Below are 26,442 nucleotides of genomic sequence, written 5' to 3' on the forward strand. Positions count from 1 at the left end.
GGTATTTCAGTTTCTTTCCCTGCGTCTCCACACCACCATTCCCATGAGGTCTGTCTCACGCTCTCTGGAAAAGGATATACAAAAACACCTAACCTGCCCCCTTCCCCAATTCTTGGGCCTCCCCTGACAAAAATCCCCTGAGGTCCAATTTTATTTCCTCTTCTCAACCATTTTTGTAGGTTTTTGGGGGGAGGCGGTAGGAAGGCTGAACTACTTCGCATTCCTCCTCCCTTTAAGAAGATGCGTTCAGAGCGCTGAGCTTCCCAGAGAAACCATCACGGAGACAGTCCAGAGGCGCCCCAGATGCGCCCCACATGATCCTGGTTTAATCAGTGGTATTACTGCTCCCATCAGACGGTCTCCAGTGCTCACCAACAGGAAGACAATAGGATCTGGGGGTCAGGTGAAAAAGGAGTCTGGGTAGTTTTCTCCCGTTCCCCATTTCTCCCCGACTTTCTCTCAGGCTCTTCCATCTCCCACTTTTCCAAAATTGTGTGTATTCCCCTTTAAGGGGCTGGGCATCTCTCCCGCTGTCTCCAGAGTCGACTGAAGTTTCCGAGAGCCTACTCCGGCTGGACCCACCCTTCAGAGACCCCCAAACTGTGTTCGGTCCGCCTCCAATGCGCCTTCCCCTCGGGTCCTCCCCTCCGCCCCTCTGCCTGGCTCCCCTCTCCTCGACTCCAGGATTCAGCCTCCTCCCAAAGGGACTGAGCATCCTCCAGTTTCCCACCCTTCCCTGCTCCGTCCCCGGATGGAGGCAGAGAAATGTGGTGGGGGGGCCGGGGCCAGAGTTTCAACATCGCCCCCCAGAAGGAGGAGCCAGAAATAGGGGTAAGGAGAGGGAAGGTGGGGGGGCCAGTCGGTAAGAGGGTGGGAATGGGGTTGCGGAGGAGTGAAGGATCTGGGGGAGGGTGTGTCCGTCATGTCACCTTCTGTTGATGGAGCTTGGTCCGCCTTCGCCAGGGTCTCGAGTTCTTTCTCTCGTTGTCCATTAACCAGCTCCTCCCTCTACTGTCGGCCATCCCGTCCTGAGCTCCCCACAGCCACGGAGCTCAGTTTGCCCGGAGTCTGAATGTAGGCCTCCAAAGGCGGCTGCTGAGAAAAATCACAGAGAAGCCCTGGTGGCGCAGTGCTTAAGCACTCAGCTGCTAACCAAAAGGTTGGTGGTTCCAACCCACCAGCCGTTCTGTGGGAGAAAGGTGTGGCAGTCTGCTCCCATAATGGTTTCTGTGAAGCTTTATATGCTGCCATAAAGGTTTATAGCCTTGGAGACCCAGTGGGGCAGTTCCACTCTGTCCTGTAGAGTCACTATGAGTGGGGATCGACTCGACGGCAGTGGGTTTGGTGTTTTGGGTTTGGGCCGGGGAGGCCTGGAGCTCTATCCTGTACCATTCTCAGCTCTTCCGACCACAGTCTGAGCAAAGGAGCAGGATGCCGGAGCCCAGGAGTCATCTGCTCGGTGGTTGCCTGGCCTCTGGCTGCCTTCCAGGTAATAATACCCTTCCAATACTCCTGATCTCCAAAGACGCCTACAATTCTATCCTACCCAAACCATTTCCAATACTCTCGCCAAAGATACCTCTGTGTTCCTCTCCTGGCTCGAAGTGCTTCTTCTTGAGGCTTGCTCTCTTCTCTGTCCACAGCTGGCTGGGGGAGCTTGGACCCTGATATTTTCTCGGTGTTCTTGACCCTGCTACCACTTCTCTCATTTACTTATTCAATAAATATTTGAGTGCCTACTATGTGCCAGACACCGTTGTAGACTCTAAAGTGACAGAGGTAAAAAAGCACCATTTCTCTTTCCTAAGAAGCATACATTCTGGCAGGGCTTGGAGAGGATCTTAACCTTCCCTCTTTAGAGCCTCCTGCCTGAGAATACAAGTGTGGGCAGCACTGGGGGTAGTCATCATCTGCTTCCCTTCTTCCCCATTAGGGGAGCAGATCCTAGCATGGGCCCCAGGGGTAAGGAAGGGACTGGAACCCGAATTGCCTGGAACACTCATCTGCACCAACCTGAGGGTCACCTTCCAGCCCTGTGGATGGCAGCGGAGTCAGGTGAGAGAGATGGTTAGGGCAATGCAAAGGGCAGGTGTTGGGAACTGGGCCAGGGAGTCTGGAAGGATTTCGACGAACACTACAGTGAGATAGTGAGGGCTGTGGGTTAAGGGCTGTCTTTTGAATGTCAGGAATAGTTAATGGGGACTATCTCTAAGGAGGCTGGGGACTGCCAAGGTAGGAAAAAGGGATTTTAGGTACATGTGTCTTTAGCATCAGTCATGTGCTTCCTCTAGGACACTCCCCTGAGCAGTGATTATGATTTTGCCCTGGTCAACATTGGGCGATTAGAGGCTGGTAAGTTTGGGGCTTTGGTGAGGGGTCACTAGGGTGTTGGACTCCCTCCTCATCCTTCCTCTAGTCTCAGAGGACAGCCAGGAATGAGGTAGAGTGGGCTGGAAGGGTTCCTTCTAGAGAGATCCTGATCCATGGTTCTACTGCTCTCTCATGACTTCAGTGAGTGGCCTGTCCAGAGTCCAGCTCCTCCGTCCAGGGTCTCCACTTAAATTTATCCCTGAGGAGATCCTGATTCATGGCCGAGACTTCCGGCTGCTCAGAGTTGGTTTTGAGGCTGGAGGACTAGAACCTCAGGCCTTTCAGGTAAGAGTTCCCCAACCCAAGGACTCTTCCTCCTCTTATGTCCTTGGGATCCTCTTCCTGGAAATTTCCAGTATCCCCAACCTCCAGGATCCCTCTCATCATTCCCCCCATTTCTGTCCTCAAGGAGAGGCTGAAAGGCTGGGATATATGATAATATAATGAGAGTAAGGGGCCTGAATTCTAGCCTCCTCTGCCAATGACCAGCAGTGTTTAACTGTGGGCAAGTTTCCTTCTCTGAAAAACGGGAAGGCTTGGATGAGATTATTCCTAAGATTTCCCCCCAGAATTAACATTCTGTGGTTCTAGCTTTGTTCTCTTGACCCCAGTCCCCACAACCTGTGGAAGTCCCTTCCTCTAGGGACTGTCTTCATTGTTCTTCCCTATTGTTGGCAAAGACAGAGGAGCAACAATGGGCCCCATCGTTTTTCATTTCTTCCGTCTGAGCCAAAAGGTTGGGATGTCCTTTCCTCCACAGGTGACCATGGCCATTGTCCAAGCCAGAGCTCAGAGAAGTCAAGCCCAACAGTATTCAGGGATGACCCTGAGCAAGGCTGGTGAGTGAGGGTGTTTTGGGGTAAGAAAAGGGCAAGGAGTCTGAAAAAGCAGAGGCTGGCTGAAGACAGAAGAGCTGAAGGGCTGTCTCTGGTTCATCTTCTTCCTTTTCTGGTCCTCACTCCTGCCCCAGGCCAGAGTTCTGGCCCCAGAAAACCACCTGTTCCCCTCTTGGAAACATCAGAAGACTGGGAGGCTGAGCGGAAGAAGCAGGGGGCCAGGGGCTGGAGGGTCAGCACTGTCAATGAGAGGTTCGACATAGCCACCAGGTGATCCCCCAGTCTACCCCAACCCTGCTGTCTGCCAGTATTCCCATTCCTTGATCCTCTAAAGCCAGACATCCCCACAAATCCTAGTCTCCAAGGACATCCAAAAAGCTATCCCCTTTACTTTCTAGACCTTTAAACCTGAGATCCCTTGGAATATCTCCTCCAAAGCAGCTTCCTTGTAATAACAGCTTTTCACTCTAATGAGGTCTCTGAGCCAAGCAGTGACATAACTCAATTTCACAGTCTCCCCCGTTACTTCTGGGTCCCTAACCGAACTCTGGACAGCGAGGTCAGGAGAGCATTTGGTCACTTCCATCAGGGCCGTGGACCGGTCAGTATGAGGGTCAGATTAATGGCTGAGGTCAGTGGGAGGTCATGGGTCAGTGTGGATGGAGGGATTCCTGTGAAGTCAGTGTTGGGGCAAGGGTAGGACAGGACCAGGAGTTTCTTCCACAATGATCCTTCTCTTACCCGTTCAAAGCGCCTGTCCTGGCATCACCCTGGGGGCAGTGATCTTCTCCGCTGTGGTGGCTTTTATACAGCCAGTGACCCTAGCAAGGAGGATATCAGGTGAGGGGAGGTTTGAGGAAGGAATCGAGGGTTAGGTGTTCAGGGAAGACTCCTTCTCTTACTTTCTGACTCCCTCCCCTCCAGAGCAACGGAGTTGATGCTCCACGCTGGACATTCAGATGTTGTCCTGGTAGACACTATGGATGAGCTCCCCAGTCTTACAGATGTCCAACTTGCCCACTTGAAGCTGAGGGCCCTCTGCCTGCCGGGTGAGAATAACCTTTGGCCCCCCACCCTCGCCCCTAGGTCTACTGACCCTAACTAACCTGGTTTATCTTTTGTCTACTACAGATAAGTAAACCTTCAGTCCAGTGATCCTTAGTTTTCTACACACAGGCTCACTGATTTCCTGTCTTCCCGACCCCAATTTAATTATTTCTTAACAGCTTTATTGATGTATAGTTTACATACCGTAACATTCACCCTTCACCTGTTGTAAGTGTGCAGTTCAATTAATTTTATTATATAGTAGGGTACAACCATCACAATCTAATTTTTAGAAACTTCATGACCATTTACAGTAAGTCCTTATTCCCACCCCTATCTCTAGTCAACCAACCACTACCTAACTTATTCTTAACCCATCGGGCTATAGACTCTATCCTGAATCCAGAGTTCTGATTTCTTTGTCCTTCTGACCCCTCCACTCTCTACCAGATTCATCTGTTGCTGAGGATAAATGGCTCTCAGCCCTGGAAGGCACTCGATGGTTGGACTACATCAGGTACTTCCCCTTCTTCTAGCCATGATTTATATAATTTAGTCCTCCCCAAACTTCTGTTAACTTGGACTCCTAAATGGCCTTCCATTAATTCCTCTCCTCAGTCTCCCAAGAAGACTGATTGCTTCTCCTTAGAAGAAGGGGCAGGATTTTGTCATTGGCCTCTATTCCATCCCACTACCCATCACTGTTTTCCCCCAGGCTTATTATTACACCTCTGTCCCTCAGGTCTTGTCTTCGAAAGGCCAGTGACATCTCAGTCTTAGTGACCTCCAGAGTTCGCTCTGTAGTACTGCAAGGTGAGTTCCTTGGGTCATCTCACTCCACTCCTTCCCTTTTTCGTCTACCCACCTGATTGGATTCTGCCCAGGGAAGGAGGCCCATAAGGCTCGTTTGTCCCCTTGTAATGCTTCCTCTTCAGCTACTAGAAACTACCCAAGAGCTCTAATTCTCACCCTTCCATGCTACCTCTGCCCCCTCCCTGTACTTTGTTATCCGGAACCCTAGGATTCTCGCCCCTCCGCTCCCTTCAGTCACTGCATAGGGGCTGAGGTTGGGGTGGGAAGGGCAATGCTGAAGCTGGTTTGACAAATGTGATTCAGCCTTCTACATTGAAGCTGGGTTTTTCTACCCAGGTGGAGTCTATGAAGTGAGTCATTCAAGATCTTTATTTTCTCTTCACTTCTATGTGCCCTCTCAATCCTACCTACCCCAAAACGTTTCCCCTCTTTGCCTCTCCACTTCTCCTTGCCATGTTTCCTCTTCCCATTCTCTCCTGCCCTAGTTTCTTGGCCCCCCTTCTTTGCTCCTTCTCCCTCTTTATCACCCAGAGCGCGGTGATCGTGATCTCAATGGCCTCCTCTCTTCACTCGTCCAGCTGCTTTCAGCCCCCGAAGCCCGAACACTGCTTGGCTTCCAATCGCTAGTACAACGAGAGTGGGTGGCAGCTGGACACCCCTTCTTGACCCGGCTTGGGGGAACTGGGGCCAGCGAGGAGGTGAGAAGGATTTGGGAGTGTATTGGGGGGTATTACTAAAGAAGTACGGGGATGAGAAAATGGTATAGTATAATCCATTGTGGAAAACTGGGTCAGAGAGTCCTGAGGTTAGGCTGAGCTTAGAGGGAGACCAAAATGAGGTCGCACAATCCCCTACTACCCTCGATTTGGATTTTCATTCCCTGACCTCCTTAGCACCCCCTGTCCCTGTGTCTCCCACCCATCATCATTTTGTGATCCTCCCCCTTTAGGTCTCCACCACCTCTTCTAACCTCTTAATTTCCCTCTTCTCAGGCCCCAGTGTTTCTCCTCTTCCTTGACTGTGTCTGGCAGCTTCTCCAGCAGTTTCCAGCTGAGTTTGAATTCTCTGAGTTTTTCCTTCTTGCTCTTCACGACAGCGTCAGGGTTCCTGACACCCTTACCTTCCTGAGAGATAATCCCTGGGAGCGTGGAAAGCAGAGCGGACAGGTCAGTGACTTCCATTTTTGACCTGTCTTTTCTTCCCGTTGAGAAGTGCTGTCTGAAGTTTAGCCTCAATTTGTTTTGAGTAGAGAAATGAGGTCTTGTTGGGTGGGCACGGGGAGGTTGATGCTCATTCTCAGGACTGGACTTTTGCCTTACATTTGAATTTTTGGAGTAAGAGGTAAGAGTTTCATGATGATTTCTCTTTAGATTTGGGATAAGGATTATATTTTGTGTTTGTTTAACCATCTTTTTTCTTGCTTCCTCTGTCCAGTTCAGCTCCTATACACAAGTCTACACCCCAGGAAACCTCCAGCCCCAAGCTGGGAACTCTGTTAACCAGCAGCTCTCTGTCTGGGACTGGGGTTTACGCTACAGCAATGAACAAATACTACAATTCCATAATCCTGGCTATGACCCAGAGCACTGCCCAGATTCCTGGCTCCCTAGGCAACAGGTGAGGTGTCAATAATTCCTAAATTCCCTTGACTTTCCCACAGGTTCATCCCACTAGATGAAGTGGGAAGACAGAGTGTCTTAGTTCCCCAGGGGAAGCTCTCCCACTCCTCTTATGCAGGTGTCACTTATGGTCCCTGACTGTCTCCAGAAAGACAGAAACCCTAGAATGGCACAGAAGGCATCCTTTCTATCCTCATCTGTTTATGATTCTTCCTGTCTCGTGCACACACTTTTACAACTTTCCCTCCATCAGCCTCTGTCAGTCCTGAGGCCTAGTTTGAACCCAGTAAGGAGAGTAGATCAAGAGTTCTCAAGGAGAAGCTTGTAGTTCCACTTACTAGTGCAGGGGCAGCTGCTGTCTCTCCTTGGCCCAACTTGGGAAAACTGGGTGGTCTGGTTTCTAGGTTGCCGACTGATTTCTTTTTCCCCCATAGTCAAGCTTCATGGTTCCTGGACCCCCCAGTTCTGTGTGGCTCTTCTCTAGAGGGGCCCTGACCCCCCTGAATCAGCTCTGTCCTTGGCGGGACAGTCCCTCCCTGCTAGCAGTCTCTTCTCGTTGGCTTCCTCGACCGGCTATCTCCACTGAAAGCCTGGCTGACCAGGAGTGGGGGCTCCCATCACACTGGGGGGCTTGCCTGTTACCCCCAGGGCTACTGCTTCCTGGAACTCTGGGACCCCAGATCAGGCTCTGGAAACGCTGCTACCTGAGGGGAAGGCCTGAAGTCCAGGTGAGAAGGGAAGACAAGAGATTGGGAGTAGGAGAAAGGGCTTGACTGCTGAACCAGATGAGTGGGAGTTGGCATGGGAAGGGACTGGGGTGCGGGTGGGGGTGTTGGGAAGTGAGGTACCATTCCTGTTGGTATCAAACTGGGTAGGTTTGGGAGGGTGGGGGAAACTGCTTGTGGCTTAGATCAAGTGGAGCTCAGGGCACAGCTGGAGGCAGACAGAGAATTAAAGACACCGAAGTAGTGGATCTTAGAAGCAGAGGGCTAGAACTACAATAATATTCCTCTTGCCCCTCTGTGCCCCATCCCCAGATGGGCCTGTCGGCTCCCACAGTCTCTGGCCTCCAGGATGAGCTATCCCGTCTTCAGGAGCTATTAAGGAAATGGACGCCAAGACTATCTCTTGAGGATCACTTCAAGAAAAGAGACCCAAATACCACTCTCTCCCAGTCCTGCTGAAACTGCTGGTATTCTCACAGGCAGGGCAGGGTTCTGTCTAATCCTGATTTTTCTCATCCGGTTTTGCTGCCTCAGCTTCCACACTCCAGCCCTTAAACAAGCTTCCTCAGTAGGCTTGAGTGTCCACTGCAGGTGGGTGGTGCTAACCTTCTCCGACTCTTGTCCTGTTTTGGTTCCTGGAGATATTTTGTTTGCTTGTTTCTCGTGATTTGAAGAAATCAGGAAACAAAAACAATCTATAATGTGATCTCCATTTTTTTCAAGGCAATACCACCTCTTTTGGGTATCAGCTGTTGAATTGTGAGATCAGAGATGCTGGTCATCATCCCAACGAGATGGCCTAGTGACCTCATTCTTACCCCTCTTGCTGCTTAATTCCAGTTAATATTTCTTATAGTTCTCCATGATAATGGGGTGGTTATGGGGGACACCCCGCCTCCTCCGACTGTGTGTTTTTGCAGTGACATTTCTATTTAAAGGGTTCATTAAAGCACGGTATTTATACACATCGCCGGCATTGTTTGTGTTTGAATAGAGGATCCTAGGTAGCAAAGAGTGGTGGGTGGAGGGCGGGTGTGACAGAGAGATAAGGGAATGGGGGCGGGTGCGGCTCTGCAGAATTCCCACGTAATCAGGGAAACAGGGTCACTTCTCTGTGCCTCCCACTTTAGGGGCAGATGGGGCAAGAGCTCAGGGGCATATCAAGAGTTGTTGCGGGGCTCGGGTGTTCAGGAGGCTGAGGCAACGCTCCGGGCTTCAATCCCTGCCCCGCCGGCTTGGGCGTCCGCCATCGCCCCGGCAGGAACCACCAGCCGAGCTCCGACGGCACTCCGCGCCCAGACATTCCGCGGTCCCCGCCCAAGGGAACACAAAATACCTCAGGCCAGGCCGGGGCTGCGAGGCCGAATCCGGCGAGGGCAGCGGGCCGGGGCGGAAAGCAGCCGAGTCCTTGCGTGGGGTTCCTCAGCACTCTTTTCGAAGGGAAAAAACAAAGATCACCTGGCCACAAAATACGTGAAACGCTGTTTTACTTTTAGCTTTCAGATTCACATTTTCGGGAGCAGTTAGTCTTTAACGTCCAGCACCGCCTTAGCGGGTCTGAGCATTCCCGCTCCGCCCTCCCAGCTGGAGCCGCTCGCAGCCGAACAACCCTCCGACGCATGCGCGGCCCGAAGCGCACCGAGGCTCGGCGTCTCCAAGATGGCCCCGGCCGCTTCCGGCTGCTCCCCCGCCGCGGCCCCGCCCGCCACCCCGCCGCGGCCTCTGCCCCGGAAGTGGAAGTCGCGACGGCGGTCAGAGGGCGGAGTCGCTGCTTGGAGACGGCGGGAGCTCGTTCGCCATGGCGGCCGGGCCGATCTCTGAGCGGAACCAGGGTAACTAGCGGGGACGGGCCCGGAATGGGCCCAGGGAAGCTGGGTGGCTCCGACTAGAGCCAGCAGGGTCCTTGCCGGGGCGAGTGACTGGATCGCCTCGGAGAGCGCGGGCCGGGCCGCCGGGCCTGCCGGGGGCGGGCTGGCCGGGTGGCCGCTGAGGCCTGGATGTGTGGTGCCTCGTATGCCCAATCTCCTGTCTTCCCACCCAAAAAAAAAAAAAAAAGTCCACAGAGAAGGATAGGATTTTCGATAGACACGATGTGGGACTTCAGGAGATTCTCTAGGTCCTGGGAATAGGGAGGTTTAAGGGCTTGATCTAACTTTTTTTGTTTGTTTGTTTGTTTTTGTTCCTATCCCCTAAACCCACCCCCAATGACCTTCCCTGGGTTCCATTTTCATATTCCTGTCACCTTTTCCTGTTATCCTCTCCCACCTACCCTAACCTTCTCCACTCTCCTACAGATGCTACTGTGTACGTGGGGGGCCTGGATGAGAAGGTTAGCGAACCGCTGTTATGGGAGCTGTTTCTGCAGGCGGGGCCGGTGGTCAACACCCACATGCCGAAAGATAGAGTCACTGGCCAGCACCAAGGTGAGTCCCTAGCAAGAGCTGCTTTTATGTATTGAGGGGACAACCTGGTCCTGGTGGGCTCAGCAGTAGTCACATAGTTTTGTAACAGTTAGCTTAACAGATCCTTTCTTCTGAGCCTCAGCTCGTAATTTGTTTCAGAAACCATGCTCATCGAAGTGAGGTTTTTATTTCTTTCTGGTTTGTGCCTTGTTGGGGCATGAGTTTTACCCCATTTTGAATCTCTTCATTTCATTTGATAACCTCTCCTCCTTCTCTGTACACAGGTTACGGCTTTGTGGAATTCTTGAGTGAGGAGGATGCTGATTATGCCATCAAGATCATGAACATGATCAAACTCTATGGAAAGCCAATACGGGTGAACAAGGCATCAGCTCACAACAAAAACCTGGATGTAGGGGCCAACATTTTCATCGGGAACCTGGACCCAGAGATTGACGAGAAGCTGCTTTATGATACTTTCAGCGCCTTTGGGGTCATCCTACAAACCCCCAAGATTATGCGGGACCCTGACACAGGCAACTCCAAGGGTTATGCCTTTATTAATTTTGCTTCGTTTGATGCTTCGGATGCAGCGATTGAGGCCATGAATGGGCAGTACCTCTGTAACCGCCCTATCACTGTGTCCTATGCCTTTAAGAAGGACTCTAAGGGTGAGCGCCATGGCTCAGCAGCTGAACGACTTCTGGCAGCCCAGAACCCACTCTCGCAGGCTGACCGCCCTCACCAGCTGTTTGCAGATGCACCGCCTCCACCCTCTGCCCCCAATCCTGTGGTGTCATCCCTGGGATCTGGGCTTCCTCCGCCGGGTAAAGCTTTTGACTCAGAATATGTTTGTCTTGGGGTTGAGGGGACAGGAGGATGGGAAAGACCAGGAAGAAGGAGGACAACGAGTCAGTGGGTGATGAGAAGGGTACTGGGGACGATGGTTGTGGTGCAGAAGAAAGTTGGGTTTCTCCAGGAGAGTGAAATTGTTTGAGTTGTCTGACGCTGTTTCTGGCTTTAGAGAACTGGGAAGAGGGGAGAAGAGGTCATCCTTCTAGGAGAGGTGTGATTGAGACAAGCTCTCCAAAGACATTGTCTTCTCAATACCATTAACTCTCCTTCTACTTTCTCTTTAGGTATGCCTCCTCCTGGCTCCTTCCCACCCCCAGTGCCACCTCCTGGAGCCCTCCCACCTGGTATACCCCCAGCCATGCCCCCGCCACCTATGCCTCCAGGGGCTGGAGGACATGGCCCCCCATCAGCAGGAACCCCAGGGGCTGGACATCCTGGACATGGACACTCACATCCCCACCCATTCCCACCAGGTGGGATGCCTCATCCAGGTAGGTGTGCTTTGCTGGGAAAGGGAGGGGTAAGCTTGTTGGAGGGGCTTTGTTATCACTCCTGCTGCTGCCCTTTGTCCCTCGACAAAAGTAGATAGTTCCAGAGCTCTCCTTTCCTTCAGACATTGTTTTACATCAACGGAAACAAGATACTTTATTCTTTTTACCTTAACGTCTGCCACTCTGTTTCCATTTCTTATTTAAGTTTTTCTAAAGAGTAATCCACATTTGTGGCTTTTTGTTTTATTAACTTCTTTTCTGTGACTTCCAGCCCAGAAGGGATCTAATTGCCAAACCTAGGGGACACGTCTCGTTTTCTGCTTTGACCTCTCTGTCCTTGAAACTGGCCATGTTCTTCTGTTTGAAATTCTTGTTTCTTTTGGCTTTTATTTTTCTGGATTCTCGTCCATCTCTCTCTAATTTCTCAATCTCAGCCTCCTTAATAGGCTCCTTTTTCTCTGCTCGCACCTAGGATTTTGTGCTTGGTTGTCTTTTCTGCATATTTATATATTTTCCATTATTCCTTGACATCTTCTAGATCTGTGTCTTTAGTTATTAACATTCCAGACCCATAATCCTCCTGCTTAATGGACAGCTCCACCTTGCTACCCCTTTGACGCCTCAAACCAAACATGACTAAAAATGAAATTACTTTCTCCTCCTTCCCTTCAAACCTGCATTTCCTTTTGTATTCTTTGTTTTCAGCAGCTGCTTACTTCATAAATCTGGGAGCTGTGTTAGAGCAGTCTCTGTTACCCTGCTCTTCATATCCGTGGCATCCACCCACATTGTAGTGTCCCAGTTCAGGCCCTCATTCCTTTGTCTCACACCACGTTTATCCAGTCACCTTCTCAGTGGTCACTTGCGCTCTGGTTTTCTCTCTCTTTCACAGAATAATTTTTCTAAAACATGGATGTTCACACACCCTTGGCGAAAATTCTTCTGGTTTTCCCTTTCACTTGTAGAGTAAAATCCAAACTCATGACCAAGGCAGTCAGGGCTGGTCATGATCTGGCCCCCGCCCCTGCACGGTGCTCCTGGTCACTGAGTTACTGGTGTTTCCTGGAGCACAAGATACCGTTTGACCCACCTGTGCTTTGTACATGCTAATGTTTCTGTCTGGAAGGGTCTGTTCCCACTGTCTTGGCCAGCTGAAAAATTCTTTATCATCCTTTGGAATTAGGTCTTTGTTCAGACAGTATCTCTGCCGCCTTCACAAACCCCATCGACAGACGATCACTCCACTCATGATATACTTCTGCCTCACCATCACAGTGCTGAAATCACAGGAGAGCAGATGAAGTCAGGAGTTGATGGGTAGTTGGTTCATTTGGACCGTTGGAATGGGGTCCAGGATCAGCACTTTTTACCAGCCTTATCGTCCCTACCCTTGTCTTCCTGAGGCTGCTTCCTTCCTGTCTCTGTTCTCTTCCTTTGTTTTCTTTATTCTCTTCTCTGCCTTCCTTTTTAAGAATCTTTCTTCCATTTGTTTCCTTATGGCGGTTTTATTCTTGTAGGGATGTCTCAGATGCAGCTGGCCCACCATGGCCCTCATGGCTTAGGACACCCCCATGCCGGGCCCCCCGGCTCTGGGGGGCAGCCACCACCCCGACCACCACCTGGAATGCCTCATCCTGGACCCCCTCCAATGGGCATGCCCCCCCGAGGGCCTCCGTTCGGATCACCCATGGGTGAGTAGGCTCTGGCCACCTCCCTCATTCTCACCACATTCCTGCAGCTTCCTTCATGACATCCTTTGCTCCCTGCCCTTTCTTTTACTTCGTGCATTTCTTCTCGCTGCTTTCCTGTCTGTCTTCTGCCCCACAGGTCTCCCACTGCCAACTGTCTCTTGTTTCTTGCTTTTACTAACTTTCCTCTCTCTCCCTACAGGTCACCCAGGTCCTATGCCCCCACATGGCATGCGAGGACCCCCTCCACTGATGCCCCCTCATGGATACACTGGCCCTCCACGACCCCCACCCTATGGCTACCAGCGGGGGCCCCTTCCTCCCCCCAGACCCACTCCCCGGCCTCCGGTTCCCCCTCGTGGCCCACTCCGGGGCCCTCTCCCTCAGTAGAGTGTCCTTCTCCTCCCTCCTGGTGGACCCTCCCAGTACCTTTTCCATTCCTTCGACCAGTCCGAGTTGCTGTAGCTCCCTGGGCTAAGGCACTAATTCCTCTCAGGCCTTTCTTTTTTTTTTCTATGTCGGTCCCAAGTGTTTTGCAAATGCACAGAGAAAATAAAACTCAACTTGTTTTTTCTTCGTGGTGTTTTCCTTGGCAAAGTAACATGTCTTTCTAGAAGAGATGTCAGTGTGGTGGGAGAAGAACGAGAAGGCCGGCTGAGAGTGTTTACTCGTCGTAAAGGCTGACTCTGTCTCGTGCGGTTGCAGTTGCTGGACTCTGCTGTGCACTAGAGGAGTTGCTTGCTTACGTGGAGCTTATGTTTCTCGTGTGTAAGGTGGGGATCCAGTAGCTGTGACATAGCATTGTCGTGAGTGTTAGAAGTGAGGGCGGAAGTGCCTGCAGATAAATGCCGGCAAACACGTGAAGTGACACGTACAGAACTCTTCAGTGCAGCGCTATCTGTCCTGGAGACAACTGGAAACCATTCACACGCCCATCAGTGAGGGACTGGTTGAATAAACTGGTAAATCCACCCGATAGAGTATTGCGCAGCTGTGAAAGGAATGAGGGGTGTCTGTATGTTGTAGAAAGGTCTCCAGCAACACACTGAAGTGAAGGGAAGAGCAACGTGCGGAACAGACTGTATAGTGTGCCACCTGGTAAAAACGGCATTGTGGTGGAGTCTGACCTCCTCCAACATCACAAGGGGGAAGGAGGATCAAGATCAACAGCCCAAGGCTGACTCCTGTGAGGCGGAGGTCAGACGGGCCTCCTCTCTCTGCCACCTTTACCAATCCTGACACCAACTGTCCCTCCCACAGCACCTTCTACTTCTCTGCTGTGTTTGATAATTCACTGCAGTGGCCACACAGAACTCGTAGACCATACTCAAGGTTATGGGGTTTATGAGGGAAGTAACAGTTACAATTACACAGTCAAGGGTACAGTGTTTCCATCAGGACAGCCTCTTCCCCAGCCCTGCTCGGGCACACACCTCTCTGTGGCCCTAGGTCTCTGCCCAAAGGCGCTCAGCTTTCTCTCTCCCTGGGCCAGAAAGCCCACCATGCTGTCTCCTGCCGCTGGGTTTCCGCTGCCAGGATTCTCCTGCCACCGCTTCTCAGCGTCTTCAGGGTTATAGCTATCTCTCTCAGTCTCCTGGTTCCAGGAGCTTCTCAGCCCAGGAATCCCGAGTCCAAAGGATGCACCCTCTGCTCCTGGCTGTTCTTCCTTGGTGGTGGTGGGCTCTTCTCTTTCCTGCCTCTCGGGTGGCTCATTTCAAGTCCAGCAGGATGACAAAGCTGACCAGTCCCCTTGGTGGGCCATAATTACCCCATCACACAGTCCCATCCAATCACTCGGGTGGGAGTTACAAGACCATGACTAGAAAGGCCACACAACAGTGATCAATTGCGCCATACACCTTACCAGAGGGGTGGCACATATATGTCTTTGCTTACATTTAAAAATGGAAGAATAAACCAAAAACATGGAAACTGATACCACTGGAGGAAGGGAGAAGATATGGAGGGAAGTTTATCTTCTCTGAGTATTCTGTGTTCTGTGGTTTTCATTTGGAACCATATGGATGTCTTAACATAATTGCTAAACGAAGTCAAAATGAACAAATGAGGGCATAGTAGGAACTCAGTACATGTTCATTTTCTTCCATCCTTCACCAACAGACATCTTGGATAAGGGTTTGTATCTTACTTTTACCTTATTCTCAGTTCTTCCAAACCTGATTCCACTGCCTTTAAATCTGCGCTCAAATAACTTTCAGCAACTAGATGAAATCCAGTGGCATTTTTTCTGTTCTTTGTCACGTCTAATCCTGTTAGTCGCCCCCTTCTTGAAGCTCCTTTTTGATCCTTGGGCTTACGTAACCACGAACATTCCTGAACTAGCCAAAAGAGAGGAAGCTTGGCCCTCTGAGTCTCTTCCATCGTTCTCATTCATTGAACATTTTTCTGATACCTACAAAGGCTCTGCTGGGGTGGCTGAGGATACAAAGATGAGCAAGCCAGTTTCCATGTTAGGGAAGTCGTTACCAAGGGGACAGACTGACAATAAGAAATTGTTACAAAACAAAACAGCGTGAGATGATGGGGAAGGGTATCTCACAGGGCATGAAACGTCCAGGAAAATGTCTGGAACAAAAGTGATGTTGTTAGGTGCTGTCGAGTCACTTCTGACTCATAGTCACCCTACGTACAACAGAATGAAACACTGCCCGGTCCCGCGCCATCCTCACGATCGTTGCTGTGTTTGAGCCGATCGTTGCAGCCACTGTGTCAATCCATCTCGTTGACGGTCTTCCTCTTTTTCACTCACCATCTGCTTTACCAAGCATGAGTCCTTCTCCAGGAACTGGTCCCTCCTGAAAACACGTCCAAAATATGTGAGATGAAGTCTCACCATTCTCGCTTCCAAGGAACATTCTGGCTGTACTTTTTCCAAGACAGACTTTTTTATTTTTCTGGCAGTCGTGGTATATTCAATATTCTTTATCAACACCATAATTCAAAGGCATCCATTCTTCTTTGGTCTTCCTTATCCATTGTCCAGCTTTCACATGCATATGAGGTGATTGAAAATACCATGGCTTGGGTCAGGTGCACCTGATACTTAATTGAATCTTCAAGAAAGGGTAGAAGTTTCCTAGGAAAAGAGGAACCTGTTGCTGTCAAGTCAATTCTGACTCATAGTGACTCTACAGAACAGAGTAGAACTGCCTTGTAGAGTTTCCAAGGCTGTAATCTTTACGGAAGCAGACGCCACATCTTTCTCCTGCAGAACAGCTGGTGAGTTTCCACCAACCTTTTGGTTCGCAGTCTAGCGCTTAACCACTGCGCCACTAGTGCTCCTTAGGCAAAGATGAAAAAACGCAAACCAAACCTATTGCCATCAAGTCGATTCCAAATCAGCGACCCTATAGGACAGAGTAGAACTGTCCTATAGGGTGTCCAAGGCTATAAATCTTTAAAGAAGTGGACTGCCACATCTTAATCCCTCAGAGTGGCCAGTAGGTTTGAACCACTGACCTTTTGGTTAGTTGCCAAGCACTTAACCACTGCACTGCTAGGCATCCTTTGGCAAAGATGGAGGGGAAGCTTATTCCTGGTAGATAGGATATTTCTGAGCAGAACTTGAGAGTCGATAAATAGCACGGCCTGTAATATGCTAAAGCTGTTTGGTGTTGGAGGCAGGGTGAGAGGGCCAGCTGGGGAGCTTCAGTAGCTTCTCAGCCCTTCCTCACGTCATGAACACGGAGGTAAAGAGAAGCGGCTGCTCCAGGCTGGAGGCTGTTGGCTCAAGGATTCTGGCCGCCCCAGGCTCCGTCTAGCAGCCTAAAGTGCGAAGGGAATTAGTATCTGAGCACATGGTCAAGGCATACTGGTTGGAAAGCTCTGCTCCTCAATGAGGAGCCACGGAAGGACATTAAGCAAGGACGTGGCAGATTTGAAGTTTGGAACCATGGCAGCGGTGTAGAGATGGCTGGGGGGCAGGGTCACAAGTTTTGCATCTGGCAATAATCCACATGAGAGATGAGGTCCTAAATGAGGGCTGTGGTAGGAGCAGGGATGGAGAGGAGATGCATTTGGGAAGTATTTAAAGGGCACAGTAGTAGGACTTGGTGTTAGACTGGATATAGGGAATGAAAGGGAAAGTGAAATCGAGGATGAGAATATGCAGCAGGAAGAAATTTGGGGGGCAGGATGGAAATGGTAAGTTCAATTTTGAGTATGTTGGGCTCGAGGTGAGTTGTGAGGCATGCGGGTGGGGCTGTCTAACGAGTGGCTGGTTATATACATCTAAAGCTCCAGGAAGATTAGACATGATATTCCGCACTGGGAGTGACTAAGGACGCCAAGCTTTAAATTATAGTGGGAGTCATTGAACTCTGCTATAAAATTACTCTGATGTGGTCATAAGCTGAGGACCAGGAGCAGTTGGAAGCCTGGCACAGCTAGCAGCTGGCTCCTGGCCCCAGGTGCTGGAGGCCAGCGCGGGAGCAGCCCCAGGTGGTGGGCAGCTTTGTCTGCTTCTGTGTTCTTCCTGCCTCCGTGTCAGCTGTCAAATGAACCTTCAGACTGATCCTGATCAGGACTTCAACAGCTGTTACTTTTATGCTGATGATTCTCAAATCTCTAGCTTTTCTTACATAAGCTTCTCTTTGGAATTTTCAGCTGTTATCTGATACCGTGATGAATCTACACCATCACAGAGTAAATTGGCGCCTTTGCTGAATTCCCTACTTCTGTCACGGGAACCACTGTTTTCTCAGGCTTTCAGTCTCCGAATCTCTGAGCCTTCATTCATTTAACAATATTTTTTTTAGTCCCTCCTCTAGTCATTAAGATTGACTCCCCCAGACTCTGCTCTCTCCACCCTCTGGCTTTTTCTACTGCGGTAGTCAGCAATCCTCTGAACACTTACGTGCCTGCACACTTCCTTACTTCAGCTCATGCTTTTGTCTGTTATTCATTCAACCAGGATTGCTCAGCCTTTTTTCATTATCACTCCCCTGAGGAGACATTTTTTTCTAATTGTCTCCTCCGCCCATGAAATTGTAATACCACAGATGTACTGTGTATCTGTTTATGTACTATGACCCTTTGGAGGCACACAAACGATCGTAATATATTTTTTTTACACTCCCCCCAAACCAACTTTTGCCCCCTTGGCAAAATTGCGCCCATTGAGAATACATGCGCAAGCCCATGGCTTCTTACTGTTTTGTGGGCCATAGAGAGTCCTTTGGGAATATGACAAAAGCTATGGTTCCTACCCAAGAAAAATACATATATGCACATATATCCAATATCTGGTAAGCAAAAATTCCAGAAGGTTCATGGATCCCAACCTAAGTATGACTGTGTAAGACTAAATCCCTTAAGAACCCTTAAAGGATCTTGTTCTATTAATCTGTATATCCTGAGAGCATCAAAAAGTGCTTGGCCTATAAAATAATTGTAAAAAGAATAACGGCTAATATTTATCGAACAATTACTATTTGCCAGGTACCGTACTAAGTTTCACATGCATTATCTCAGTTAATCCTCACAACAGTCCAATAGTTTCTGTTATTACCCCCATTTCAAGATCAGGAAACTGATGGTACTTGACGAGCCAAGATCTGTCTGAACTCCAGAGCCAACTGCTTAGTCACGTTATACTGTATTATCTTTACTGAATACATGCTTGTTGAATAAACAAGTGTTTTGTTTCGCTATCTGTTGGCTTTCTGTGTAAGATATCTCCTCTCAACTGGATCATAAGGATTGGAATTTTGGTGCTTCACTTGTTAGCGTCTGTTACTGAAACGTTATGATGTCTTAGAGGTGCTATCATTGACCCTGATTTGTCTCTCTGTATCCTTCTCATGGGGAAACGCTGGTGGCATAGTGGTTAAGAGCTACGGCTGCTAACCAAAAGGTCAGCAGTTCGAATCCACCAGGCGCTCCTTGGAAACCGGATAGGGCAGTTCTACTCTGCCCTGCAGGGTTGCTATGAGTCAGAATCTACTTGATGGCCATGGGGATCCTTCCCATCCTGACAATCTCATGCTTGGACTGGGGGGTGGTAGAAGTGGTGATAAAGTACAAATGAGCGGCTCATGCTGAAGAGTGGGCAGTTTGATGAGTAAGTAGAAGGAAGTTACACCAGCAGGCAGTATAAGGTGGTGGTTTAGAACCCTGGAAAGCTCTGGAAAGAAGCCAGAGACCTACACAGTGCATGACTGTACTCATACATAATGTATGATTCAACTTATATGAAACTAAAAAAAGATTAATATATACTGATAGAAAAGCAGCTCAGTGGCTGCCAGGGGTGAGGGTGTGATTGCAAAGAGGCACAGAGCGACCTTTTGGGACTTCATGCTAATTGAGGTGCTGGTTCCACGGGTATATACATTTGTCCAAGCTCCTGCTGTTGTTCAGGTGCTGTCGAATCAGTTCCAGCTCGTAGCGACAGTGTGAGATTATGGGGAAGGGTATCACATGGCATGAAAAGTCCAGGAAAACTTCTGGAAAAAAAGTGATGTTGTTAGGTGCCATCGAGTCACTTCTGACTCATAGTGACCCTACATACAACAGAATGAAACACTGCCCGGTCCTACACCATCCTCATAGGCATTGTTATGCTTGAGCCCATTGTTGTAGCCACTGTGTCAATCCATCTCATTGAGGGCCTTCCTCTTTTTCACTGACCCTCTACTTTACCAAGCTTGATGTCTTTCTGTAGGGACTGGTCCCTCCTGATAACATGTCCAAAGTATGTGAGACGAGGTCTCACCATCCTTGCTTCTAAGGAGCATTCTGGCTGTACTTCTTCCAAGACAGACTTGTTCGTTCTTCTGGCAGTCCATGGTAAATACAATATTCTTCACCAACACTGTCATTCAAAAACATCAATTCTTCTTCTGTCTTTCTTATTCATTGTCCAGCTTTCGCATGCATATGACGTGATTGAAAACACCATGGCTTGGGTCAGGCACACCTTAGTCCTTGAAGTGACATCTTTGCTTTTTCAAGAGGTTTTTGCAGCAGATTTGCCCAATGCAATGCCATTGTTTGATTTCTTGACTGCTGCTTCCATGGGCATTGATTTGTGGATCCAAGTAAAATGAAATCTTTGACAGCTTCAATTTTTTCTCCGTTTATCAGGATGTTGCTTGTTGGTCCAGTTGTGAGGATTTTTGTTTTCTTTATGTGGAGGTGTAATCCATACTGAAGGCTGTGGTCTTTGATCTTCATCGGTAAGTGCTTCAAGTCCTCTTCACTTTTAGCAAGCAAGGTTGTGTCATCTGCGTAATGCAGCTTGTTATTAAGCCTTCCTCCAATCCTGGTGCCACATTCTTCTTCATATAGTTCAGCTTCTCGGATTATTTGCTCAGCAAACAGATTGAATAAGTATGGTGAAAGGATACAACCTTGACGCACACCTTTCCTGATTTCAAACCATACAGTGTCCCCTTGTTCTATTCAAATGACTGCCTCTTGATCTATGTACAGGTTCCTCATGAGCACAATTAAGTGTTCTGGAATTCCCATTCTTCGTAACATTCTCCATAATTTGTTATGATTCACACAGTCGAATGCCTTTGCATAGTCAATAAAACACAGGTAAACATCTTTCTGGTGTTGTCTGCTTTCAGCCAGGATCCATCGGACATCAGCAATGATTTCCCTCGTTCCACATCCTCTTCTGAATCTGGCTTGAATTTCTGGCAGTTCCCCATCAATGTATTGCTGCAATCGCTTCTGAATGACCTTCAGCAAAACGTTACTTGTGTGTGATATTAACGATATCATCTGATAAGTTTTGCATTCTGTTGGATTACCTTTCTTTGGAATAGGCATAAATATAGATCTCTTCCAGCTGGTTGGCCAGGTAGCTGTCTTTCAAAGATCTTGGCATAGACGAATGAGCAGCACTTCCAGTGCTGCATCTGTTTGTTGAAACATTTCAACTGGTATTCCATCAATTCCTGGAGCCTTGTTTTTTGTCAATGTCTTCAGTGCAGCTTGGACCAATTCCTTCAGTACCGTCGGTTCTTGATCATATGCTACCTCCGGAAATGGCTGAACATCAACCAATTCTTTTTAGTGCAGTGACTCTGTGTATTCCTTCCATCTTCTTTTGATGCTTCCTGCATTGTTCAATATTTTTCCCATAACAAAAAAAAAAAAAAAGCAAACCAAACCCATTGCTGTCAAGTTGATTCTGACGACCCTATAGGACAGAGTAGAACTGCCCCATAGGGTTTCCACGCAGCAGATGGTGGATTCGAACTGCCAACCTTTTGATTAGCAGACTGAGCTCTTAACCACTACACCACCAGGGCTCCGTTATGCCCATAGAATCCTTCAATATTGCAACTTGAGGCTTGATTTTTTTCTTCAGTTCTTTTAGCTTGAGAAATGCCAAGCATGTTCTTCCCTTTTGGTTTTCTAACTCCAGGTCTTTGCACATTTCATTATAATACTTTACTTTGTCGTCTTAAGCCATCCTTTGAAATCTTCTGTTAAGCCCTTTTACTTTATCATTTCTTTCGTTTGCTTTAGTTACTCTATGTTCAAGAGCACATTTCAGATCTCTTCTGACATCCATTTTGGTCTTTTATTTCTTTCCTGTCTTTTTAATGACCTCTTGTTTTCTTTGTGTATGATGTCCTTGATGTCATTCCACAATTCATCTGGTCTTTGGTCATTAGTGTTCATCGCGTCAAATCTATTCTTGAGATGGTCTCTAAATTCAGGTGGAGTATATTCAAGATCGTACTTTGGCTCTTGTGGATTTGTTCTAATTTTCTTCAGCTTCAATTTGAACTTGCATATGAGCAATTGATGGTCTGTTCCGCAGTCGGCCCCTGGCCTTGCTCTGACTGATGATATTGAGATTTTTCCATCATCTCTTTCCACAGATGTAGTTGATTTGATTCCTGTGTATTCCATCCGATGAGGTCCACATGTATAGTCACCATTTATGTTGTTGAAGAAAGGTATTTGCAATGAAGAAGTCTTTGGTCTTGCAAAATTCTATCATATGATCTCCAGTGTTATTTCTATCACTAAGGCCATATTTTCCAACTACTGATCCTTCTTCTTTGTTTCCACCTTTCACATTCTAATCACCAGTAATTATCAATGCATCTTGATTGCATGTTTGATCAATTTCAGACTGCAGAAGTTGTTAAAAATCTTCACTTTCTTCATTTTTGGCCTTAGTGGTTGGTGCATAAATTTGAATAATAGTCATATTAACTGGTTGTCTTTGTAGATATTATCCTGTTACTGACAGCGTTGTACTTCAGGATAGATCTTGAAAAGTTCTTTTTAACAATGAATGCAATGCTATTCTTCAATTTGTCATTCCCGGTATAGTAGACTATATGATTTGTTTGATTCAAAATGGCCAATACCAGTTCATTTCAGCTTGCTAATGCCTAGGAAATTGATGTTTATAAGTTTCATTTCATTTCTGATGATTTCCAATTTTCCCAGATTCATACTTCACACATTCCACGTTCCTATTATTAATGGTTGTTTGCAGCTGTTTCTTCTCATTTTGATTTGTACCACACCAGCAAGTGAAGATCCTGAAAGGCTGACTCTGTCTATGTCATTAAAGTAGACTCAACTTTGAGGAGGCAGCGCTTCCCCAGCTGTATCTTGAGTGCCTTCCAACCTGAGGAACTCATCTTCCAGCACTATATCAGACAATGTTCCTCTGCTATTCATTAGGTTTTCACTGGCTAATTTTTTTTTCAGAAGTAGACTGCCGGGTCCTTCTTCTTATCTGACTTAGTCTGGAAGTTCAGCTGAAATCTGTCCACCGTGGGTGACCCTGCTGGTATTTGAATACCGGTAGCATAGCTTCCAGTATCACAGCAACACCCAAGTCCACCACAGTATGGCAAACTGACAGACACACAGCGGTCCAAACTCATAGTACTGTACAATTAAAATGGATGCATTTAAAAAGAATAAGAGCTCTGGATCTATACTGCCTGGGCTCAAATGCTAGTTTTACCACTTCCAAACTGTGTGATTATATCAAGTTACTTAACCAATCTGAGCCTCAGTTTCATCTTCTGTAAAATGGTGATCATCTCATAGGGTTAAGGCAGAGATTAGATTAATCAATCAATGCAAAGTGGTTAGAACAGTGCCCAAGTCATGGTAAAGGTTCTAAAGATATTAACCATCATTACTATATACCCATTTATTACCTCTTGGGCCATGGTCTTATTTTCCCCAACCAATATAAACTATTTGTGGAGAATAGCTGACTTTGGGGGATAGGAACAAGGCTAGACTAAACAATAGGGCAACCCTCAGCAGACAATTAATTTATATTCTTTCAAACAGATATCCTTTAGCTATTCGTTCAACATTTATCTTGAGTGGGGGTAAGAAGAAATTCATTACATGTACTCAAGGTAATATTTTAACTTCTTTGGAATAATTATTCATTAAATGTTTAAGAGCATGGACACTGGGGATATAGCAGGAAATATACCAGACAAGGTCCTTGCTGCCTTAGAATTGGCCATCTGACAGGAGAAGACAAAAAATAAAAAAAATTAGATAGGGATATGTTGTAAGGAAAAGAAAATAAGGCAGAGTGATAAGATGGTGACAGGGGTGGAGGCGGCTCTTTTAGATAGGGTGGTCTGAGGAGGTGATTTTTGAATAAAGGCCTGGATGATAAGGCAAAGATCTGGGAGAAGGGCATTCCAGGCAACAGGAGCACCAGCACCGAGCCCCTCTGATGGGTGTGCACTTGGCAGGTTGGAGGCACAGCAGGGAGACCAGTGAGGCTGGAGCAAAGTTGAAGGCAGGGAGAGTGGTGGGGACGGAGTTGGAAAGGCATGCAGGGACCGGATTACATGGGGCCTTTTAGGCCTTGGTAAGGAGCTTGGATTTAATTCTTAGTATACTGGGAAGCCCTTAGTATAATGGGAGTCCCTGGGTGGCGTAAACAGAGGCACCTCGGTCACCATGAGTCGGAATCTATTTGATGGCAACTGATATGGTTTTTGATTTTATAACGGGAAGCTATTGGAAGATTTGAAGTAAGGGGAGTGATAAGATCTGATTAAAACTTTTTTTTTTAAATTGTGGTATAACATGTATACAGAAAAAAAAACACTGATATTACGTGGATTTTTTACATATTATATATGTATACACCTGTGTAACCACCATCCAGATCAAGATATAGCACACTTCTAGCACCCGGAAGGCTCCTTCGTGCCCCTTCACAATCAATATCCACCTACCAGAGGTAATCACTATTTTCTCTATTACTGTGGACCAGTTTGCTTTTTCTTGAGCCTCATATACATGGAATCATCCAGTATATACTCTTTTTGGTCTGGTTTCTTTTGTTTAATATTTTTTTTGTGAGAACTTTTCATGTTGCATATAGCAGTAGTTCATTCTTCTAAAAATTGGCTATATACCCCGTGCTACTGGCATGAATTAGAAAAACAGAAAATAACAAATGTTGGAGAGGCTGTGGGGAGATCAGAACTCTTAAGCACAGCTGGTGGGAACGCAAAATGGTACAACCATTTCGGAAAACGATATGGCGCTTCCCTAAAAAGCTAGAAATAGAAATATCATATGATCCAGCAATTCCACTCCTAGGAATATATCCTAGAGAAATAAGAGCCATCACACAAATAGACATACGCACATTCATGTGCACTGCAGCATTATTCACAATAGCAAAAAGATGGAAACAACCTAAGTGTCCATCAACACAAGAATGGATAAACTATGGTACATACACACAATGGAATACTATGTAAGATAAAGAACAATGACGAATCAGCGAAATATCTCACAACATGGATGAATCTGGAGGGCATTACGCTGTGTAAAATAAGTCAATCACAACAGATCAAAATATTGTATGAGACCACTATTAGAAAAACTCGTGAAAAGGTTTACACACAAAAAGAAACAATCTTTGATGGTTACGAGGGAGAGGAGGGGTAAGGAGGAAAAAACACTAAATAGACAATAGGCAAGTGGTAACTTTGGTGAAGGGTAAAACAGTACACAATACTGGGGAAGCCAGCACTACTTGACCAAGGCAAGGTCATGGAAGCTCCATAGACACATCCAAACTCCATGACGGACCAAATTGCCAGGCTGAGGGCTGTGGGGACCATGGTCTTGGGGAACATCTAGCTCAATTGGCATAACACAGTTTATAAAGAAAATGTTCTCCATCCTACTTTGGTGAGTAGCGTCTGGGTTCTTAAAAGCTTGTGAGCGGCCATCTAAGATACTCCACTGGTCTCACCCCATCTGGAGCAAGGGAGAATGAAGAAAACTAAAGACACAAGGGAAAGATTAGTCCAAAGGTCTAGTGGACCACAACTACCACAGCCTCCACTAGACTGAGTCCGGCACTATTAATTGGTGCCTGGCTACTGCCACTGACTGCTCTGATAGGGATCACAATAAAGGGTCCCAGACAGAGCTGGAGAAAAATGTAGAACAAAACTCTAACTCAAAAAAAAAAAAAAAAAAAAAACTCCAGACTTATTGGTCTGATAGAGACTGGAGAAACCCTGAGAGTATGGCCCCGAACACTCTCTTGGCTCAGTACTGAAGTCACTCCTGAGGTTCACCCTTCAGCCAAAGATTAGATAGGCCCATAAAACAAAACAAGACTAAAGGGACAACGAGACACAAGCCGAGGGGCAAGGACAAGAAGGCAGGAAGGGACAGGAAAGCTGGTAATGGGGACCCAAGGTTGAGAAGGGGAGAGTGTTGACACGTCAGGGGTTGGCAACTGATGTCATAAAACAATATGTGTATTAGTTGTTCAATGAGAAGCTAGTTTGCTCTGTAAACATTCACCTAAATTACAACAACCGCAACAAAAAAGAAAGACCAGACTTACTGGTCCGACAGAGACTGGAGAAATCTCGAGAGTGTGGTCCCCAGACGCCCTTTTAACTCACTACTGAAGTCACTCCTGAGGTTCACGCTTCAGCCAAAGATTAGACAGGCCCATGAAACAAAATGGGACTAAAGGGGCACACCAGCCCAGGGGCAAGGACAAGAAGGCAGGAGGGGACAGGAAAGCTGGTAAAGAGGAACCCAAGGTTAAGAAGGGGAGAGTCTTGACATGTCGTGGGGTTGGCAATCAATGTCACAAAACAATATGTGTATTAATTGTTTAATGAGAAATTAATTTGCTCTATAAACCCTCATCTAAAGCACAAGGAAAAAATTGCTATATAGTATTCCCTTATATGAATATTCCACAATTTGTTTATCTAAGTTTAACCTTTCTCTGGCTGATAGACATTTGAGGTTTTTGAATATTATGAATAAAGCTGCTATGAAAATACTCGTACTTGTGTTTTTTGTGGAACATATGTACTCACTTCTCTTGAGTATATACATGGGAGTAAATTTGGTGGGTCAGATCTGGTTTGTTTTTAAAAGATCACCCTACCCTGACTGCTGAGCATAACGGATCGTAGGGGAATAAGATTGGAAGCAGGGAAACCAGTTACGAGGCTGTTGCAGTAGCTAAGGAGACAGATGATGGTGGCTTATACCAGGATGACAGTGGTGGGGCTGATGAGAAATGGTAGATTCAAAATTCTTTGAAAGTAGGGC

General features: G+C 47.4%; 2 protein-coding genes across 2 annotated transcripts; both read left to right on the forward strand.

The window, feature by feature from the left end:
- The first annotated feature begins 765 nt into the window (after positions 1-765).
- On the forward strand, positions 766-7,978 carry MTMR11 (myotubularin related protein 11). The gene is made up of 17 exons (XM_012559471.2): positions 766-831; positions 1,414-1,489; positions 1,934-2,055; positions 2,292-2,352; positions 2,513-2,655; positions 3,131-3,209; positions 3,341-3,476; positions 3,720-3,807; positions 3,958-4,046; positions 4,131-4,255; positions 4,704-4,770; positions 4,996-5,066; positions 5,598-5,764; positions 6,059-6,232; positions 6,501-6,683; positions 7,120-7,413; positions 7,723-7,978. The coding sequence occupies exons 1-17, from the start codon at positions 766-768 to the stop codon at positions 7,867-7,869; spliced, it is 2,088 nt and encodes a 695-aa protein (XP_012414925.1). The 3' UTR covers positions 7,870-7,978.
- Positions 7,979-9,194: 1,216 nt separating this feature from the next.
- Positions 9,195-13,419, forward strand: SF3B4 (splicing factor 3b subunit 4). The gene is made up of 6 exons (XM_004389600.2): positions 9,195-9,242; positions 9,705-9,833; positions 10,097-10,639; positions 10,952-11,158; positions 12,676-12,849; positions 13,049-13,419. The coding sequence occupies exons 1-6, from the start codon at positions 9,209-9,211 to the stop codon at positions 13,234-13,236; spliced, it is 1,275 nt and encodes a 424-aa protein (XP_004389657.1). The 5' UTR covers positions 9,195-9,208; the 3' UTR covers positions 13,237-13,419.
- The last annotated feature ends 13,023 nt before the right edge of the window (positions 13,420-26,442 follow it).

The sequence above is a fragment of the Trichechus manatus genome, unplaced genomic scaffold (assembly GCF_000243295.1).
Source record: "Trichechus manatus latirostris isolate Lorelei unplaced genomic scaffold, TriManLat1.0 scaffold00250, whole genome shotgun sequence".
Taxonomy (NCBI): Eukaryota; Metazoa; Chordata; class Mammalia; order Sirenia; family Trichechidae; genus Trichechus; species Trichechus manatus.

Excerpts from the sequence above, each read along its gene's own strand:
- SF3B4 (XM_004389600.2), top strand. The coding sequence starts at position 9,209 with ATGGCGGCCGGGCCGATCTCTGAGCGGAACCAGG. Across the intron at positions 10,640-10,951 it reads ATCTGGGCTTCCTCCGCCGG|GTATGCCTCCTCCTGGCTCC; the intron begins GTAAAGCTTTTG and ends CTTTCTCTTTAG. Across the intron at positions 12,850-13,048 it reads TCCGTTCGGATCACCCATGG|GTCACCCAGGTCCTATGCCC; the intron begins GTGAGTAGGCTC and ends CTCTCCCTACAG.
- MTMR11 (XM_012559471.2), top strand. The coding sequence starts at position 766 with ATGTGGTGGGGGGGCCGGGGCCAGAGTTTCAACATCGCCCCCCAGAAG. Across the intron at positions 5,765-6,058 it reads GAACTGGGGCCAGCGAGGAG|GCCCCAGTGTTTCTCCTCTT; the intron begins GTGAGAAGGATT and ends CCCTCTTCTCAG. Across the intron at positions 7,414-7,722 it reads GGGGAAGGCCTGAAGTCCAG|ATGGGCCTGTCGGCTCCCAC; the intron begins GTGAGAAGGGAA and ends CCCCATCCCCAG.